Source organism: Daucus carota, chromosome 2, assembly GCF_001625215.2.
Source record: "Daucus carota subsp. sativus chromosome 2, DH1 v3.0, whole genome shotgun sequence".
Lineage (NCBI taxonomy): Eukaryota > Viridiplantae > Streptophyta > Magnoliopsida > Apiales > Apiaceae > Daucus > Daucus carota.
The window spans coordinates 58,737,417-58,757,870 of NC_030382.2; the positions used below are offsets into that span (position 1 = coordinate 58,737,417).

The following is a 20,454-nucleotide window of genomic DNA, read 5'->3' on the forward strand; positions in this document are numbered from 1 at the left end:
AAAATCAGACACAATTCATCAAAATTCATTCATCAAAATTCAGAGATTAAAGATAATCTACTAAAATCCCAGCTGAATATATCCCCAATAATTTCTCACCGTTTTATGACATGTAAGTGGACACATATTATATATTATGTTTTAATAAATTGATTTTAGTTAAAAGTTATATTAGGTAATAATGTAATATATAATATAAATTTAAAATATAACAACATTATTTGGTAAGAATTTCCATTCCCCATTTGGAAGATGGTTCGAGAGGGGAATATCGGGCCGGTGGTCAAGGGGTAGCCGGTGTTCTTTCCGTCCCCTTTTATATATTTTTTTATAAAAAAAATTACCTATCTTAATAAAATATTAGTTGAATATTTATTTTTCATTGTATATTCTTGATAATTATATTAAATTAAATTATATTGTATATATATATAAGTCAAATATTCAAAATTATATTTTATTTTCTTAAGAGAAATTTAAAAAACTTCTGGAAAAAAACAAATATTATAGGATAATAATTTTCCAAAAAGAACGGCTGTGTAACCAGATCATCATGAAATTTTTTAGAGAAGCGAGACTTCGCAAGTCAACATCAGAGAAGCTCAAGAATTTTATCGAACCGGTATTTGATAGACTCCAAAGAGCTGTGGTGAACCGGATTTTGGTCGACTCTGGGGTTTGCAGCTTTTTTTTTATAAATCACCGCCCTAAGTCGCAAGGGCGTCTTATGATCCAAAAACCCAAATTTAAGACACTTTTGTTTCAAACTACTCCAGTTTGAACAGTACTATTCACTGATACAAATTTTTTTACATTAAAATATTATTATTTTTATGATTTAATAATTTGCTTAATGTTGTTAAAGATAGTTTGTTCCTCCTGTCACAGCAAAACAGAAAAAGTAGTTCACCAAAATATAGATTTATCGACAAGCAGTCAAGCCCAATACTATCACCATTTTGTTCAGAATAAGATGACTGACACCATAATCTCTTAGATAATATCATCTCATTTAATTGTATATGTTATTTTTTGACACGTATTTTAAATTTTTTTTAAAATATAGCTTTATAACAGATTTTTAAATTATTTTTTTCAGGAAAATTTTTTTTGATATTTAAATTTTTATTAAAAATCAAAAAACATTATGAAACAATATTTTTATACAAATATCGAAATACGTGCAAATAGTAAACATATGTAATTTATTGGCGGCGACATAATCTCTCGAATAACATCATTTTCATTGTTCGACACACATTTTAACTTTTAAGTCGCATATAAAACTTGGTTTATACCTTTTTTTTCAAATTTTTTTTTTTGTATAAAAGTTTAAATGCTAAATTTTTATTCAGAAGAAAAAAAATTCAAAATAATTTATCAAATTGTATTTTATAATAACATTCGAATGTGTGTATAATAACATTCGAATGTGTGTCGAAACCGTCCCAAAGATAAGCAACTGAGGGCACTGAGGGAGTACCATTTTCATCAGATGGTGGCGGCAATAACATAATCTCTATAGTATCAATTTCCATGTCAAAACAAACAGTCATTTTCCAACCCTCCCGGTTTATGCTCCCTACCCAATACGCAACACCCTTCACAGCTACAGAATGACACATTCTTTTAACTGAAAATTCTCCACACTTAGCATCCCTAACCGACTTCTAAGAATCACAACATAGACTATACTACACATAAACAAAAAACTGAGGCCCTTCATTGCCGAACAATTTCGAACACATCTGCTACGGAGAATGTATTTTACAGGCAGTCTTTTGACAAGAAGCTTCTTTTATCACTTCCGACATATCTTCTATTTCTCAAACACTTCACAGCTGTGGTTCTGTAATGACAATTGGGGTCGGTGTAAACATCTAAACGATAGGGATTGAAAGTTGAAACGGGTAGGGATCTGAAGGAGTCGGGTCGGGTCAGCTCCACTTAATTCACACGATCATGTTGTGTTTTTGAGTGAGCCTGACTTTAAGAAAAAATAAATTGTGTTTGTGAAATCACAAATAATAAGTCAGAAAGTCAAAAATTAGTTGAAAATATTTTTGCACTGACTAATTTGTTTTTGATAAAAAATCATATACTCCGTATTATTCAATAATCATTTATTATATTTATATATTTAATAACTCATAAATAATTAATAAATCAAAATTATTATTCAAAAAAAAAGTTCAAAATTATTCAAACATACATCATAAACTTCCGGCTTATAATGCTATCAAGCCTGCAAGGGTTGGTTCAGCTGGTTAAAGACCCGAAGGTAGCAGAATTTGTGAAATGCCTCCTGGATCAGAGTCTGTCGCGCTTAGGTGCGATTTAGTGATTATGCCTCCAGGATCAGAGCCTGTCGCGCTTAGGTGCGATTTACCTTGGTTCATGTAGTGAGCTCGTGGGTTTACCCAGTACGCACCCAAAGGATAGCGGCTGCGGGTTCCTACGTTAAAAAAAAAAAAAAAACACTCCAGCTATCGATATATATTTAACTATCAGTTAGAGTGGAACCTTAATACCTGATGAGAATGGTCTATATACTAAAATATTTTATCATAATCAAGTTGTGTTCGTAAACTATTTCATGTAAAGTTAATGAGTCATATATTAATAATTTCATCATTTAAATACGCATCAACTTAGAAATACATTTAGTTTAGAAATTATAATCATCAAAAAATATTATTTTATGTAAATAAGTTGCTCACAATTTGATTATCAAAAAATGATAACTTTTTCTTGGAAGGGACAAAAAATTATACTTGTTCAATATTATATCATTTTTTTTTGTCACAATTCAATATTATATCATTTAAAATAGAAAATATGATCTAAAATTTAATCTGCCGATCCAATTGAATCAACCTGATGTTTCTCCCGGCGACTGATACATTCAAACAAATTAAAAATATAGTCATATTACACGAGCAGTAGCAATGTCTTTGTCCTCGGGCATTAAAGATTCAAAGCTCAGGTTATGTGCTTGTGTAATACTCTAGGAGTCTCAGGTTATGTGCTTGTGCAATACTCTAGAAGTCATTGAGGCCGTTCGGCTAAACTTAAAATAAGTTTTTTTTGTTTAAAATAGAGAAATGAAGTATAAGTGATAAGCTAGTTAAAACTTATAAGTAATTAAAATGTTTGAGAAATAAGTAGAATTCGTGAAACAAAAGATAACATTTCTAATTTTTTATAAGTACTTCTTGACTTTTTACACAGAGTGTACAATTTTCTAACTTATAAATCCACAAGCCGGGCTTAAAAACTCACCCAAACACCCCATTGTTTTAGAGCAGGACTTGATCAAAACAGAGGATACAGTTGACCTGAAGCCTTCAAAGAAAAAACATTGACCTTGACGGACAGAAAAAGTCAAATTGCAATATACTAGTACCAGCACTCGTAGACTAGTAGTAGTGTAATCCTAGTTGGCGCAAGCCAGCCACTACTTACTAACCTCCACTGCAGCCGCGCATGTTAGCCTTGCTCGCCATTTCACTGCTCAAGGGTCACGATAACTAAAAGTCTGCGTACTACAAGTATATAAAAATTTCATGAAAACTCCAGACAGTTTTCACGGTGGCCGGGACCGGAGCTCCGGGACTCCTTCACAAACTCCTGACCGTAGAGTTCAAATTTCTGCAGCCAGATCACTTAAAGGAGTTTTTCTGGCTTGTTTTACTTCTTCGGAGCCGATAAATTCCAGCGAACTTTGTTCCCCTCCAGCTGGTACAATTTTGTTTTTTGGTTGCTTAAAGTTCAACTGCAATAGAAATTATTAGTTAATACAATATATTATATATAATCCGGTTAAATCCTTTTCGTAAAGTTTTTAGACAAATCGGTAAATTAACCTAGGTATTCAAAATCAAGACTGTTCTCGTTGTTGTTATTCCGTCAGTAGTTAACAACGGATGTGTTTTCATTGCTAAATTTCGTTATACTATGTAGTTATGTCATATTTTTAAATTTTGTTTGATATCCAAAATTTAGCGATATTCTTATAAGCACCGGGGGTCTTAAAATTTTGGTTGTTGCTTCGATTGGCGGGATTTGTATTTATGTATATTCTTAGTTAAATTTTAGTTGTTTCAGAATCTTCGGGTGGTAGCAGCGAGAAAAGACATCGCAGTATATATGGCAGCTCAAATGATTCAACCCACCTAAGGGATCCAGGCACTACTAAGTTCACAATTGGAGAAATATTACAGGCAACAAGGAACTTTTCCCCGAATCTGAAAATTGGTCATGGCGGTTTTGGAACAGTCTACAAAGGTCGACTTGAAGATGGAACCTTTGTTGCAGTTAAACGAGCTACCAAGGTTGGGACTTATTGCTGGGAATTTACAACAAATTAAGGTTTATTGCTTAGTTTATCCGTCCAATTTATTCTGCAGAGTGTGCATGATAGGCATTTGGGACTGGAATTCCAGAGTGAGATTGTCACTTTAAAACAGGTGGAACATCTAAATTTGGTCAAGTTTTATGGTTACCTGATTCATGAAGATGAAAAACTCGTTGTGGTGGAATACGTCCCAAATGGAACTCTTAGAGAACACTTGGAAGGTAAAGTACTCTCCGTCTCATCTTATAGTGGATGCTTGTGCGTTTTTTCTCTCAGGGGCGGGTGCTGAAAGGACTAAAAGTTTTGTGCATCAATGCAGGTATGCATGGAGCTGTTCTTGATTTTGCAAAACGGTTAGACGTTGCTACAGATGTAGCCCATGCTGTTACTTATCTCCACATGTACAGTGGTAAGTTCATCCGGGAAATATTTTAGTAAATTGTGACAGGGAAATTCAAATTATGTATTATTAAGGACTTAATTTGCTACAAGCAGATCATCCCATTATCCACAGAGACATCAAGTCTTCCAATATTCTCCTCACTGAAAACTTCCGAGCCAAGGTTGCTGACTTTGGCTTTGCTAGAATAGTAGCTGATGGCGAATCAGATGCCACCCATATTTCTACCCAGGTTAAAGGAACTGCTGGATATCTTGACCCTGAATACCTGACAACTTTCCAACTTACCGAGAAGAGTGATGTCTACTCATTCGGTGTATTACTTGTGGAACTGATGACAGGCAGACGTCCTATTGAACCAAAGCGAGAATTGAAAGAGAAGATTACTGCTAGATGGGTATGGTTATCATAATAACAAAGTTGAGACTATAATAACAATGTTGAGACTTAATTTTCATTATATATTGATAAAAAAAAATTTATTCTGCTATTTGGCTTAGGCCATGAAGAAGTTTACCGAAGGAGATGCCATTTTAGTTCTGGATCCGAGACTGGAAAGATCTCCTGCAAATAATGTAGCTTTAGAAAAGATTCTTGAACTAGCATTACAATGTCTGGCACCTCATAAGAAAAGCCGTCCAAGGATGAGAAGGTGCGCAGAGGTTCTGTGGAGCATCCGGAAAGAGTACAGACAGATATTGGGCTCTGAGACTCCCTCGATCTCTTCTGATTCCCAAAGGAGCACCTCACTGAAAGAAGAATAGCAGATGGTATCTACTCGTGATTGCATTGGTTTAGTTCTGTTAATGTAAGAACCTGTTTCAAGAGAAATAATGATGGACCATTCATGGTTTGGAACAAGAACGGCATGTTATTTGGCTTCATAGCACACAAGTTAAAATCTGAAGTTTGCTGTTGATACATAATGATCACTGTATGTGTTTCTCTTTGGGTGGATTCAGTTATTAATGTGATCTAGTTTACCACAAGGCTTCATATTGCTCCATTATTTATTCTTTTTAATTCAAATCATTCTTCAAATGCGAGTTTATAGAAAGGGTCTTTCTAATGTGTGCCCAAGGGCACACAATAAACACTAATGTGTTAACGAAATACTCCACTCTTACAATTAAGGCCTCATGTCGAGGTTCTACTTTGTTTCTGCTATGTACTGTACCTGGTAAAAAAAAATAAACGGGTGTTTGGTTTGGGAACCAATTAAAAAGAATTATTCGACTACTTTATTCTGATATGAAAATAAAATAAAAATCATGTCATTACCATTGTTCCTTAGTGGTCCGTTTGTTGCTTTGATCGATTGCTGGTTGTATCGATCGAGTGGCTATCCTTATGTACTGTTTCGATCTTAATGGAAATTTTGATTTATCAAAAAAAATATATCATTATTGTGATATTATATACTTTAAAAAAACACAAGGTTGTATTTATATTTTAATAATATAATTTATTTATGTATGGAACAAATTAATATAATTTATTTTATATTATCATTAATTTTTATTAAGTTATAATATAAGTAATATTAAAAAGGTTATTGGTAAAATTAAATTATTTTTGATTTTTAAAAGTTCTTTACATGATAAGTTCTTTTTACTGATTTAAGATAAATACTAATTAAGATGAAAAACAGATGAAAAGGAAAAAAAAATAAAATAACGAATGAGCTATAAGAATATGCGATAAATCTAAATTTAACAATCATATAAAATATTATATAAATTTTGCCTAGAAATAAAAATGGGATTGAATTTAAATTAGGAGAGAAATATAAAATGAATATAAATTTATTCATTAACAAGAAATAAATGTATAATAAAATAATAATATTTTATCCATTCACCGCGTGTGTTAAGAACATTTAGCTGTTGCTGAAGGGAAGTTTTTATATTTTTAAGAAAAATAGGTCTTTTTATATTTTTACAAAAAACTATTTGTGAATTTTGCACATGATTTGATATATATTTTAACTGAGATGCTGCATGTTTCAAAAAAAAAAAAGAAAAAAAAACTGAGATGCTGCAGTTTTCCTCCCTATACAGTATACACAGCCTGCAGCCAGAGGTTATACCAAAGTATCTAGACAAATGATTTCACTCCCATAATTCCGTAGTTGGCGATAACTTTTTATGATTCAAATTATTCAGTTCAGTCATATATTTTGTATTTTGATTGTGACTTCAATTAGTTAGGTGCTAGTAATATAGGATTATTATTATGATTTTAAAATAATAATATGTATATATTCTGAATTATTATTATAAAACTATTTCATTAAGTTGCTTTTTTGACTTAACAATATTATATCTAAAATCTTAAAATATTTATTTAAAAATTTAAAAAATATTTTGAGAAATACAATAATATATGTTTAAATCATATTTGACATAAGTAAATATTTTTATGCAATGATAAATAATGATGAATAACTATAAAATAAATCCGAGAGGTGCATCCTTTTTTATTCGATTTTAGTTAATTTTAATTTTATATATATATAAAGTTCAGAAAATCACGTTGTAAAAAACATATTTAAATATAATTTACAAAATAATAAAATTTAGAATCTAATTCTAATCTGATATAATATAAATTTGATATTATATTTTTTCTATACTTAAAACATCTACAAAATTCTTAACTAAAAATTTGGATGATATGTTAAAATTACAATTTATAAAAAAATATATAAATTTCATAACTCAAATAAGCAAAATTATATTGGGCATTATATATCATTTTATTAAATTTTATTTATAATATAATATTTTTAAAATATATCCGATAAGTATAAGACACAAGACCAGATACAATTTAGCCGACCATGAAAAGAGGCATGCGGAATTGCGGATTGATCGATGCTTCTAAAGGAAGTCGGGTCTCCAGCTGGTCTGCTTCTTAGCACACTACTGCAAGAGTAAGGTAACTCACTTCAGCTTAGCCCCTTTTATCAATCAGGGTTTGATTTGATTTTTCTTGGATTCATGACAATGTGGAGTTATAATTACCCAAACTACGAGCGGATGTTATGCAACTCTTCACCAGGGGCTAGCTATGCCGACTATTTGCTGCCTGTGGCTTTTGACTCTGAATATTACAATTATCATTATTATTATTATCCTAGCACTAGCATCAGTAACAACATTATTCTCCTTAATCATCAACAACATAATCCATATCACTACCGGATGGATTACCCATCTGTTCCGATACGGAACCTGTTCGCCGGTGAATTGCCATTGTTTCACCAATCTGTTCCGATACGGAGCCACCGTGCACATCCTCATCCTTACCGTGCATCATACCCTGTTAGGTCTAGATGGGCACGACGGCCTGATCCTGCACCATGCTCTGTTAGGCCTAGACGGGCATGTCGGGCACGTCCTGATCCTGCACCATTCTCTGTTAGGCCTAGACGGGCACACCCTGATTATGCACCATGCCCTGTTAGGCCTAGACAAGCAGATCCTCATCGTGCACCTTGCCCACCTTGCCCTGTTAGACCTAGACGGGTGCGAGTTTTGGCTCCCAGGAGAAGAAGGAATAATACCAGGAGCTGCGGATTGAATGTGCAGTTCTCTTTGCAAGTTTCAAAAGTTGGAAATCAAAGACGTGTTTTCCGCAATCCATCCTGTTTTCGAGGTTTAGCTCAGGGGAGAACAACCACATACCAGGGTTCTCGGCATTTGGGGGAAGGGAAAGGGAAAAGGAGCCGCAACTTTCCTATGCGGACCCCTTTGCAAGTTTCAAGTTTACCTAAAACAAGACGCATACGCTATCCCTCCCATTTTCAAGCTTCAGCTTTTAAAAAGAGAAAGAGATCACATGCTCGTACAAAGTCGTCTTTCCAGGCTCCAGCTTTCCAGAAAAGAAGCTACAAACAGGTCCCTTTGCGAGTATCAAATCAGCGTAGGAAAAGAAGCCACAAATTTAAGAAATGGTTCCCTTTGCGAGTTTCAAATCAGTGGAGAAAAAGAAGCCACAGAAGTTATGCTTGTTTCAGATGTAAAAAACAAGGTCACTTTGCCATCAGGTGTCCCCTAAACTTGATGCACAACAAGTCTAGGATTCCTTCACCAGTTCCCGTCTTTGTAGGAGAAGATGGCTTACAATACTCTCCCCCATCCTTGATTTGTCAGTGTGGTCTCCGTTGTTTACTCAAATTTAAAAAATTCCAGGAGAAAACTAGTCGGAAAGCCTTCACTTGCTCGGTCAGTTAATAACTTTTTATCATAGTTAACTTATTTTTCTATTTAAAGTTATTACCATAATATTGTGCTTCTCCTTGCAGCTTAGAAGCTGCAGAATTTTTAGATGGGAAGATGAGGTGAACAAGGATGAGCTGATAAGTGTCCCAAAATGCCAGTGTGGGGCGGGCTTTTGTCGCCAATGTACCGAGTCAGGTCGCAAGTATTTTGCCTGTCCTATTAAAAAGGTAATTTTTAGCTCCACCGCCAACACTGCGAGTTTCTTGCATTTTATTAGTACTTTACATGTAAAATTAATTCAAGAATCTGTTTTGGTACAACGAAATATTCTTGTTATAAGCTACTTATGATCTGCCGACAATTAAGTTGTCCTCATTAGTAGAGGTAGATAATACAAATATCATAAAAGTCATGCACTTACGAAATAGATATTCAATTAACTGCAACATGTATCAGAGTATCTTTGTTGAGATTAAGGAATATATATAATAAGATATTAAGGTTCGGAGAGTAATACTTTAAGGTTCGATTATGGACCGTATTAGCCCTGAATATCATGCAGTTTATTAGTATTAACTGTTAATTCTGATTTCCCATAAAAGAAAATAAAACTGTCAATTCTGAAATCTGAGACAATATTAGTAATGATGCAGAGAACGATAGGAATTTAGGTGTTCTAAAAAGAAATTGGCCAATGACAGGTGAATATAGCCGTCCACGCCTCTACTTTGTGCACCTCAGTTAGTTGTTCATAGCTTCCGCTCTAAAATCTTTTCAATGTTATGTATCTACGCTTATTACAGATGGATTGGTCTGCTTGATTTTTGTTTTACAAATTGAGATTCTTTGACATAGTGACACTAATGTAGTTTCAATTGTATAAGAAATATTATAATTCCAAGTTGGTAAAATTCAGTTTGCATCCTCTAGTTTTAGCAGTTTGGCATTTTGGTATATTCACTCTGGAAACAAGCATTTTACATCACACTACTTTCAATACACTGCCAAAGCACAACCCCAGGCATATTTCCAGTAAAAAGTCAATTGTAATATAACTTTAATGTAGATGGAAAGTGTCCTAATATTTAATTTTGATGAGATCTATTGTAAAAGAATGAATTGTAATGCCGATAGATTTGATAAATAGTTTCTTATAGAAATTTGTAAGAGATATCAAGTAAGAACGGATTTTTTTATTTGAAAATAATAATATTAATATTATATATAGTATTTTATCGGATGATTAACAAAATATTAATATTAAATTACTGGTTGCATAATGGGATTTGCAATAGCTAATAATATAAAAAATACCTTTTGATTTAATTACAGATAAAATACATTTTACACTGACAAAATCAGAATACAAAGGCAATTAACAGTTGTTTATACAATATCTGGCTATTTGCTTTACCCTCACTGAATTTAAATTACCTGTGACGGTTTAACCAAAAAGGTGTCATGGGTTGTACTTTGATCTGTGTCTTAAAGCTAGGGGCTGTTAAATGTTTGTATACAAAGTAAATCTACGAAAATGCCAAACCTCCGGTGCTAAGGTATGTAAGCTGAAATTTGCTATCCAAGTTATTAAAATCATCTCAACAATAATCTATCTAGTTATCACCTGGAAACATTCCTTAATTGACTACTCGCCATACTCTAATAATAAATAATTTTAATGATCTTTTTTATTCAAAGCCTGATAAATTTGTACAATTTGAGATAAACAGTGTACAGAGTGGCCTCACAGCTAGGCTCCTGAGGTCACACATCCTGAGATATATAGGATAATTCTTTTAATTTTAGTTTGACCACGGAAGAACAATAGTAGAAGTATCATTAAAAATGTTTATATTGTTGATTGGATTTTAAGACATCTCTAATACAAGCATTGTATTGCATATATGCATGACTTGATAGCCTCCCAGTCGAAATAAATCATATTAGAATGGGGATGGATTTATTAATTACACTGCAATTGAACTGTGTCACCTGGTCAGCGCTTCCGGAGACTTGAAGAACCAGGTAGATTTAGAATCCCATAAACTAAAAAGTAATGTTGTAGAGTAGATTATCCACGTCATATTTTTCTTAAATGATGCAGAACAATGTGCACATAATTGCTGTATTTGTTTTCTGAATTAATTAAACTCATCACATATTTTCTCAGTTATTTAACCCTTGCAACCATCTGAGTTGTCGTCATTGATGATGTAATTAAATATTTAAGAACTTTAGGTACTGGATATTGATGGCACACATTTACTAATTAACAAATTGATGATAAATTTTCAGGGACAGGGAGCCTGTACATTTTTCAAGTTGCTTAATGATGAATCACTGATAAATAATAAACATGTGGACGAAAGAATTACCCCTCCTAATCTTACAGTAGGGGATTGCACTGGTACCTTCCCTGTGAACAGTGTTCAGAAGGAGAGCAGATCGTCTTGTGTACCGGACACTGTTAAACGTTATCCTAAACAAAGAAAAATATCAGGTAATCAAAAGTTGGAACTGATGGAGATGGAGTTAGAGTGTGAAGAAGATGCATCAAGTAAAACTCTGAGAAAGTGCCACAAACGATTTCGAAATGGAGCTCCAAAATATGATAGGTCTTTTCTCCAACACTGTCGTTGAGTTCATCAATGTTTCCTCAATCCTACAGTGAAGGGGGAGATACTGAAGGAGTTAATGTCAGGAAAGTATGTTTCAGTGACGGACCTCTTATGAGGAAAATGCTCTGGCAGGTCTTTCTGTCCTGAAGTAATGCCGTTTGTCATTGTGATATTAATACTGTATGATTTTTGTTGTGTTTTTAGTTTTTACTGCATGACATCTTATTGGTGTATTTCTCACTACTTCGGTACTTCCTCTTCTCGCTTCTATTTGTCGCCGCTCAGAGGAGGTTAGATAATAACCGCTGCAACGAACGTGAAATCAACTTCAAGTTCAATCAAAACCATTTTGTGGACGGAGTCAAAATATTTATTGAGAGTGCATCTAATTTCTATGAAGTTGAAGGTTTTATTATCCCGAATTATCAACCTTTAAAAGATGGTTCGACTTCTTATTCTTGAGTTTTCTCTTAAATATAGATACTTAAAAACTTTTTTTTAAAACTTTTTTTTTAAAAAAAAAAAAAAGTAGATTATATAAATTAGGTTTTATTCGCATGTAAATACTGGTGATTTTTTTAACATCAATTTTAACTGTCGAATCAAATCTTGGGTAGGGATGTTTTTGAGATGTTACATTATAGAAGTGTTGCCATAGCGTTGTGTTATGGATTCATACAATTACGTCAGAGCTGTATCCTAGAATGAAGGAGGTATAAGCAATTGAAGAAATTTAAATCCAACGCAAGGCTATCAAGACATACCACTAGTATACAGCTTGATAAGTATATACAGATAAATTTGATTCAACTGATACGATTTCTGCCTGTAAAACACACAATAAAAGATGCACTCATCATTTACAAAGACTATTGCTGTATCACTAAGTTCACTAGCTTATAAACTTCGGCTGCATCTAGAGCTAAAGAAGTGATATTGCCCAGCTTCTTTAGACGGTTGCTTTGCAGTTCGCGCCTATAAATCTCCAGGCTACAAACGGAGATCTTCTTTTTCACTAAATCTTTAGATATCTGCTGATCCAGTTTGTCCCTATATGTACTATTCTCTCGAGAATGAATTTTGCCGAGTTAACTCATAGTCCAAAGCAACAGGTCTTTGATTTTCAACTTCAACCAGTTTTGCTTTTGAACAAAGGAAGAGAAAAGAACAAGTGTATATGGAAATATGCCACATGCTGCAAATCAGTGTAATGATTCAGTATAAGATATATTTAAATACATATCGAAAGAGATCATGATAGTCTACCTGTGCCAAATCCAGTAGTTTTCACTGGTTTCCAGTTCCCAACTAATAGCAGCCATCGATAAGGCTGTAAACCCTGCTAGTATAAATCCCCAACGGAAACGCTTTATAACTTTCTTTATTACAGCACGAGTCCAATCCTTGACCCTCTGCCATCTATTATGAATGCCAATTTTAGTTTAATAATTACTAAAGAAAAAAGAAAACAATTTTACATCATATTTGCATAATATCCACATAAAACCCACGATATTTTGGAAAGTTAAGTCCCTTTACATTTTTATAGGGTTTCTTTTGAATTCATCCAACTCAGTCTGAGTGCAATTAGAAGTCTTAAGCGTCATCTTACAAATTGAGAAATCCCATGCATGGAATAATATTTTAGTTAGCTACTAAAACATGTTGAGGACCACTTTTTGTACATGCTTATTAGACAATTACACATACCTCTCCAAGCAAAATGACATGCATTATAAAGATATGATATGGCCACTCACCTATGAAGAATATTTGCAGAGAACAAAGGAGATAAGGAAAGTGTCCTGTAATTAGTAGCCAACTCCATCAGCCACCCCACAAGTAGACCCGCAGCCCCAATTGCTATTACAAGAATAATATTAGATGACCTGCGAGTATTGAGCATGGTTAAAATTAATCATTAACCTTAGGAAATCAGTCATGTAAATGAATACCTGGTGGCTCCAGTTTCAGCCATGAGAGCAGTAAGAATGGCAACTACTGTTTGAATTGTTCTCTTTGATGCTTCATCAATAGTAGCCAAGTACACAAAAGTGCTCACTACAGCCATGAATGAAAGCCAGAAATCCATAAACTGAAATTCTCCAACCATTCAAACAGTTAGAATTGATGATAATATATCATTCTGCAAGACTGCCACAGCAGCCCCAAAGGAAAAGAAAAAAGAAACAGGAGCTGCCAAAAAATTTACAGATGTAGATAACCAAGTACATATCACAAAGCTGAAAATTCATACCTGCAAGACATGAAAAGATAGAGGGCACCAGGTGCCGACATCACATGCATGATATATTCCACTAGATATCCCACTAGATGTGTAGAGAACCCATTCTGCGTATGCCTACACATCAGTGAAGAACCTTTATTAAAGTATTGATGGTCAAGTATCGCAGCCAAAGTTCAATAAGAAAAAAGAACACCTTGCTGGGACACAATTTTTCACAATAAAACTTACTAATCAGAATAAATTACTTAATATTACCCTCTGACGAAGAGCCCAGTAAGCAGGAAGTACAGCCGCAGCATTGGATGCAATAAGGGAAATTGATTGCCATATGTGACCTACATGAGTTTCCGGAATTTTACCTTAGAAAGGGCAGACGTACCACATTACATTGAAAGTGGAGCCAAGTTCGCTATGAATACTATTTAAGTTGATCAAGATCAATAGTTTAAAGGAGATAATATGAAGAAAGTTCTCAGATAATTTTATTTAAGTTGTAATGAATTTCTGTGAACACAACACACCTTGGCGTGATACAATTTCAACACTACAGTCAAACCCTCCGTGGTCATTATCACAATGACAGTAGCTGAGAAGAATCACAAAAAACAAAATAAAACAGGAGATATAAGATTAAATGTACAAGGTTACTCCCCCAACTTTAACCATTACTAAATGCAGGGATATCAATGTAGCAAGCTTAGAACACAAATAAATATACTGTGCAGACCTGTATAGTGTCAAGCCATTTGCATCCATCACAGTTTGACATGACCCATGAGGAGAGGAACATCTTCTCGGACATCTTTCAATTGAAATAGACATAGTAGTTTGGCTTTTGTTAGCACTACCAGGAGGCATTAGATTCCTTAATGCAATACTCCACGTTCCTCCTCTAACATATAAAATGTAAAAACTAACAGTAACCTCACTTGATTCATAGACCTTGAAGAACATGGAACTACTGCTGCTGCTAGTTGCATTTGCATAGTAGTAATCCCAGTTATCAAGAGATGACAGCCCACCATATCTAGCATATATTTGATACTCAAGTTTCACATCTGATGAAAGTCTGATATGCATATTACCCCCAGCGGCAGCAGACGGTATGTCCAGAAGAAAATATGTCCAATCATCATCTAAACTTCTTCGGTAAGAGGTGTTCGTCAAAAGAGGTTCCAAAAGGAAATTAGCAGTAGCTGACAAAACCTTGTTACTGACTGGTAAATAATACGACTCAAAAGGTCCAAACGTATTTTTCCTGAGAACTGTCTGCAGAGAACCATTTGCAGCTTGTCAATAAATTACTCCTGCCATAAATTCTAACAAATCAAAAAAAGAATATGTGATAGATACTTATTAAAATTTACAGCATAGCAGCCTTCTGCAGAGAAGTGTTTCAGCATGCAACCACCCAGGAAGTATGAAATTAGGTTGTTTTTGTTTTTTGAAGAGACCTCTAGGTAAATCTTCATGAATATTTACAAGTTACACTTTTTAGAAGTAAATTCTTTTTCCTTTCTAAAAAGCGCATCTCCCACACTTTAAAACAATTAAAACATAAGATATTATACGATTAGTTAATTTAAAATATAATAGTTCAGTATTGTACAGAGTGCAGGAGCAAAGTTATTGACATGTATAGAATATGGATAGACCTCTCTTTGGGTCAAATCATATTCAACTGCTCTTTTTTCTTTTACTTTAACATCTGGTAATATTATGTAAAACTTTCATATAGGTGAGTTACCCACCTGAAGTGCATATGTTTCTGATAAACAGCTTGATCCAGCCTTACCAAAAGGACACTGAAGCACTTGCCAGTCCAAGGAGTAACAAACTTCAATGCTCGTGTCCTGAAGCCCTCCCAGTGCCTTTGAAAGATTAACAGGCTGAATGGCAATATACCATCGACCAACTTTTGGTGTTTGTATAACCACAGAAGCATTGTTGATATTACCAGAATAGTCATGCAAAGTTTCCGCCGGCATTGCTCCATGCCGTGCATAACACATTAGAACTATACTGCTGCTGTTTGTGGTGGTGTTAAAATTTTGAGTTTGATTTAATTTGATATTATTTACTGAAATTATTATCTTCTCAGAAGTTCCCATGATGTCCAGATAGTAGACTTTTAGCTCATGATCACGACTACAAGATTCCTCATCAACATTCCTGCATGAAGTCATACTTTCTGCTGTTTGGTTAACACTGTCTGTATGAGTTGTTAGATTGTAGGTGTTAACACATGAAAGCTGATCAATGGTTTGGTTGCAGTACTTTCCCCACATCATGGGTATCACACACCCTTCTACGGATACGTTCCCATTAAATGAGTATGACGGACCTCGATTTATCTGCAACATGACCAGCGATATTTATGAACTTGAAAAAGATTATGGAACAATCCTAAATTTCCAAAATCATGTTATGAAACTTATTTTGGTGAAAGGACATACAAGCTAATACATAACAACCTCAATTAATTAAAAAATTGCAATTAACAGAAACCTTTTTATTTTTATATTGTAAGAACCCCTAGTATCACAAGTCCACTTACTCCAAATAGTTCAAGAAATGCACATTTTCTCTTGTTTAGAAAATCTGAACCATCTATACTGCATGGTTTCTAGGAATACACATTTTCTCTTATTAAACTGAAAAACATACTTTTCATGTTTACCAGCCTTTATTCCAATAAACTAAATGGCTTGCCTAAGAAATCAATGAAATGCAAAAAATCATTACAATATATCTTTCTATGCACTACACACACACACACACACACACACACACACAAGCACACACACAATGAGCACTATTGATTATTCTCTGTTCACAAGTAAAGGAGAGAATACCATTTTAGACTGCGTCCTTGTTACTCCGATCCCATTAAAGAATCCAACATACCATGTTCCTGCAGAGATCTGTTTAGCAATTTGTTCGTCATCTATCTAATCAGCTAAAAGCACTTCAATTTTACATGGATAAAAATACGGCAACTATAGAATATCATTTGTATTTCAAAGTTTCAATCACCATAGCCCATAGGTAGGTGAGGTTGCAGCTTTGAAATATACATTCGTTAATATACACATTTATATATAAAAGCTGGCAACAGTTAAAAAATAACATCAGAAATGATCTATAACAGACCTGCTCATTGCTAAATCTCATTGTTATATGTTTCTGCATAGGATAACACACTTCAGAAATTTGAGTTCCTTGCACTCCTCCAAAGGACCCGTTAGTGATGGGACTTATAGCTGCAGTCGGAAATAAGCAGAGAAAGATGAGGAAAAGATCCAGATCTGCTGGTGCTACTTATTCCTTTAGAACAGTTATCAACTTGTGACAAACCAAAACAGAAATATAAAGAGGGATTCTAAAAGTCAAAATTGTTAATCTACAAATCTAATATACAACTAGTTATCTAAGAATAGGTTAGAGTTGATAGTTAATTTGACCTTAAAACCATGTTAGAGGATAAACTTAAACTCAAAAGCATACCATGAACATGCTTATAAGGATCACGACAGAACATTGACCATATTAGGTTAAAAACTGTTACAGAAGTTTTTATCTTCTGGAAAAATATTCAACCCCCAGCAAAACTAGCTAACATGGGTATAATTTGTAGTCCAAGTTTTTAATTATATTTTTTGGTTTGGTACTCTTCTTTTGAAATTACAAGTCTAGAACATATTGAGGTTTATTACTCTTACATTGTTAAATAGTTTTAAATACTAAAAACACTCATGACAACACATTATCATATAATATCTTATATAAAAATTATGATGATGTTAAAAATAAAATTATAAATATCCAATTTTGAATTCTTTTTTAACAAAACCTTCATATAACTTTTTTTAACTCTAATGTGTTCTATTTCAATACAAACACTAACCATAACATAAAATATTTATAAATGGATAATAAATTGTAAAAGCTAAATTTTCGTGAGAACGTATAATCAGTTGGTTAATATAATTTAATTACAATTCAACTCATTAATACTAAAATATTATAAAATGATGTTAAAATTTAAATAATAAATTATGAATTATACATGACAAATTTTAAGTAATATGTGACCTCATATAATCACAAATCACGAAGAAAAATGATGATCATGGGAGGCATGGATATAAGGTAAACCTTTAGCTCATAGCCTTTACCTGTTGAAGAAGTGTTGTGAACATCAGGTAGAGGGGGACTTCCTTGACGGAAACATAACATTGGCAGATTGCTTTTAGGCCCATTTGTGAAGGTTTTGGGATCCTAAAAAGAACCAGAAGAAATCAAGTTCAATCGAAAGTCCACCAGAACTAGAATCTATTGACTGTGACCCATTACTATAAGCTCAAGATTGCACACATAATGGAAGGCACAAAGGAAATTTCTAGAAGACCAAACCAAGCAAGAAAAAAACTCGTTAAACATTATATTCTTTCAGCCTTCCCTGCAGGTAGAGAACAAGTAACAGAAGCAACAAATACTTACAAGGTCTACATCAGAGTCTAAATCTACAGCCATTAAAGAGAACCACGGCGGCAATTCAACTGCAAAATTACACAGAGACCAAAACAAGTTAGACAATGTAAATTATGTATTGGTCAACGCTAGGTTTTAAATAAATAGGCCAGTACAAATGATTCATGAACAAATGTAGTCTATTGCATGAACCGAAATTCAGGTACATGTACTATCATCAGGGAGGTCCTTTGGTCACTTAAAGAAGTTCAATTTAAAACTGACACATCTCAAACAAAATATATTTATTATATTTTATATCATGTATATTGAGAAGCTTACATCAATGCGGGCATGGAAATCCGACATGAAAGTCAGCCCCAAAACACACAGTTTTCCGACGTGTAGCTTATATACAAGTAATAAACAACTTAATCCATTTCAAGATATCCAACAACCCAAGACAAACACAGAGCAGCTAGTTAATCTAAACACCTCCCTAACTGAGCACAAAGTCAATAGGTGTCTACGCTGATTTTAAGTACAATTTGTTAGGCATCTAGACACAACCAAAACCTCCAACACTCTAGATTAACCAGTATAGATATCATATCAAATATATGTATATGTACTCGAGAAAGCTTATACTGATCTAAGTACCAAACGATGTGCCATGAACTAACTAATCAAACTTTACTAATTTAAAACAAACTGAAAGTCAACAATCATTAAATAATCACTCTTAAACTAAAAATAGCACAAAAAATCAGAATAACTCCTGTCCCGAGCACAAAGGCAGCAAATTCTAAGCTGCTTATTAATATATTGCTATGCACTTGGCTGAAATACCCTTCTTCCATATTCATCAATCATCTTCGTCTTAACAAGAAAAGATGAACAGTCACTAAGCTACAATGCTAGGGATTAATCAAAACCTTATCAAACCAGTTCAACCAATGAAGCTATCATATCATATACATATAAATACAGATATATACATATACCATTAACACATTCAAGAAGAAAAAAAACCAAAATTCATCACAAGTTTCAGAAAAATAATAAATTTTGAAAACAACCCATAGAATTAACACTTCATAAACATTAAAATTCCCAACTAATGCCCAAGAATCGAAAGGTACCTCTGACATAACGCCAATCGTAAGGCTTAAGCACAGTTTTGGCATAACTAAAGCTAGAAATTAAATAAGAATTATTCTGAGAGACCCCATCATCTTGAATTGAATAGCCTACAAAATACAAGAGAATATATACAGACAATAAAAAAGTGTATCTCATTACAGAACTACACAGAATCGAAGTATCTGCCATGTCTGAAATTCGATGATTCTTGAAACTGAGTGTGAAGACACAAAGTGAGTTGGGATCAGTCAAACAGAATACTATGTTATTTTATTCTAGAAGCGATTAATATTAAAATTACTGTCGTTGAAACAAAATTACTACATGTATAGAGGCTGTTGCTTTCCTTTTCTTGTGGGTTTCGTGTGGGTTTAAGATTAATGTAATTGTAGGACTTTCTATCACGGGTATGCTAAATGAAAAACTTATAAACATAAAATTAATATACTTTTCTTCAAATAGAAAATTTAATTTGATAATGCGTAAATATAATTCAAGTATGTGACCTAACAATTTTGCGAGAATAATTTTTTTAAAAACTATCATAATATAATATTATATATTTGACAAGTATAATTATAAAATAATTAATAATATATACAAGTATAACTCAAATTTGGTAACTAACATTATAACATAATATGTTTCTAAAAAAAAACATTATAACATAATATTATAATATTATTGAACTTTTGACGTGCTTGATTTGATTTGTGAAGGAAGACTTCAGTATTTGTGATTATTTTAGTACATATTAGTAACAATGTAAACACAAGATAGACAATTACTAATGTTAGAATCAGGTAAAAGTTTTTATAATATTTTAATATTGATAAAAGATAATGTTGTGTGCACGAATCTTGTCCTTCTCAAATTAGATAATAATTGCATAAAGGAAAATAATGTGAGTGCTAAACGCAATTCAAAACTTAAAAAAACCTAGTTATGAGTTAGCATATTAAAAATAAAAAATATATAAAATTATATCT

General features: G+C 33.3%; 3 protein-coding genes across 6 annotated transcripts; 2 read left to right on the forward strand and 1 right to left on the reverse strand.

Moving 5' to 3' along the window:
* The first annotated feature begins 3,073 nt into the window (after positions 1-3,073).
* LOC108206697 (calmodulin-binding receptor-like cytoplasmic kinase 2) lies at positions 3,074-5,746 on the forward strand. 4 transcript variants are annotated; one of them, XM_064088505.1, is made up of 6 exons: positions 3,074-3,741; positions 4,099-4,334; positions 4,410-4,578; positions 4,659-4,766; positions 4,853-5,154; positions 5,258-5,746. In XM_064088505.1, exons 1-6 carry the CDS (start codon positions 3,567-3,569, stop codon positions 5,519-5,521), a joined length of 1,254 nt encoding a protein of 417 aa, XP_063944575.1. In that variant the 5' UTR covers positions 3,074-3,566; the 3' UTR covers positions 5,522-5,746. The 4 variants fall into 4 exon arrangements, with proteins under 4 accessions (XP_063944575.1, XP_063944576.1, XP_017232568.1 ...); XM_064088506.1 differs by having other exon boundaries at positions 3,085-3,741; positions 4,108-4,334; XM_017377079.2 differs by having other exon boundaries at positions 3,086-3,741; positions 4,677-4,766.
* Positions 5,747-7,619: 1,873 nt separating this feature from the next.
* Positions 7,620-11,834, forward strand: LOC108208495 (uncharacterized). The gene is made up of 3 exons (XM_017379028.2): positions 7,620-8,986; positions 9,067-9,210; positions 11,279-11,834. The coding sequence occupies exons 1-3, from the start codon at positions 7,760-7,762 to the stop codon at positions 11,621-11,623; spliced, it is 1,716 nt and encodes a 571-aa protein (XP_017234517.2). The 5' UTR covers positions 7,620-7,759; the 3' UTR covers positions 11,624-11,834.
* A 505-nt stretch (positions 11,835-12,339) lies between these two features.
* LOC108210275 (uncharacterized) lies at positions 12,340-19,759 on the reverse strand. The gene is made up of 14 exons (XM_017381592.2): positions 19,465-19,759; positions 18,353-18,411; positions 18,028-18,130; positions 17,003-17,112; positions 16,705-16,773; positions 15,601-16,203; positions 14,577-15,118; positions 14,371-14,435; positions 14,105-14,184; positions 13,859-13,963; positions 13,557-13,696; positions 13,362-13,490; positions 12,868-13,020; positions 12,340-12,796 (listed from the first exon to the last, which is right to left on the reverse strand). The coding sequence occupies exons 1-14, from the start codon at positions 19,652-19,654 to the stop codon at positions 12,661-12,663; spliced, it is 2,484 nt and encodes an 827-aa protein (XP_017237081.1). The 5' UTR covers positions 19,655-19,759; the 3' UTR covers positions 12,340-12,660.
* Positions 19,760-20,454: the final 695 nt, after the last annotated feature.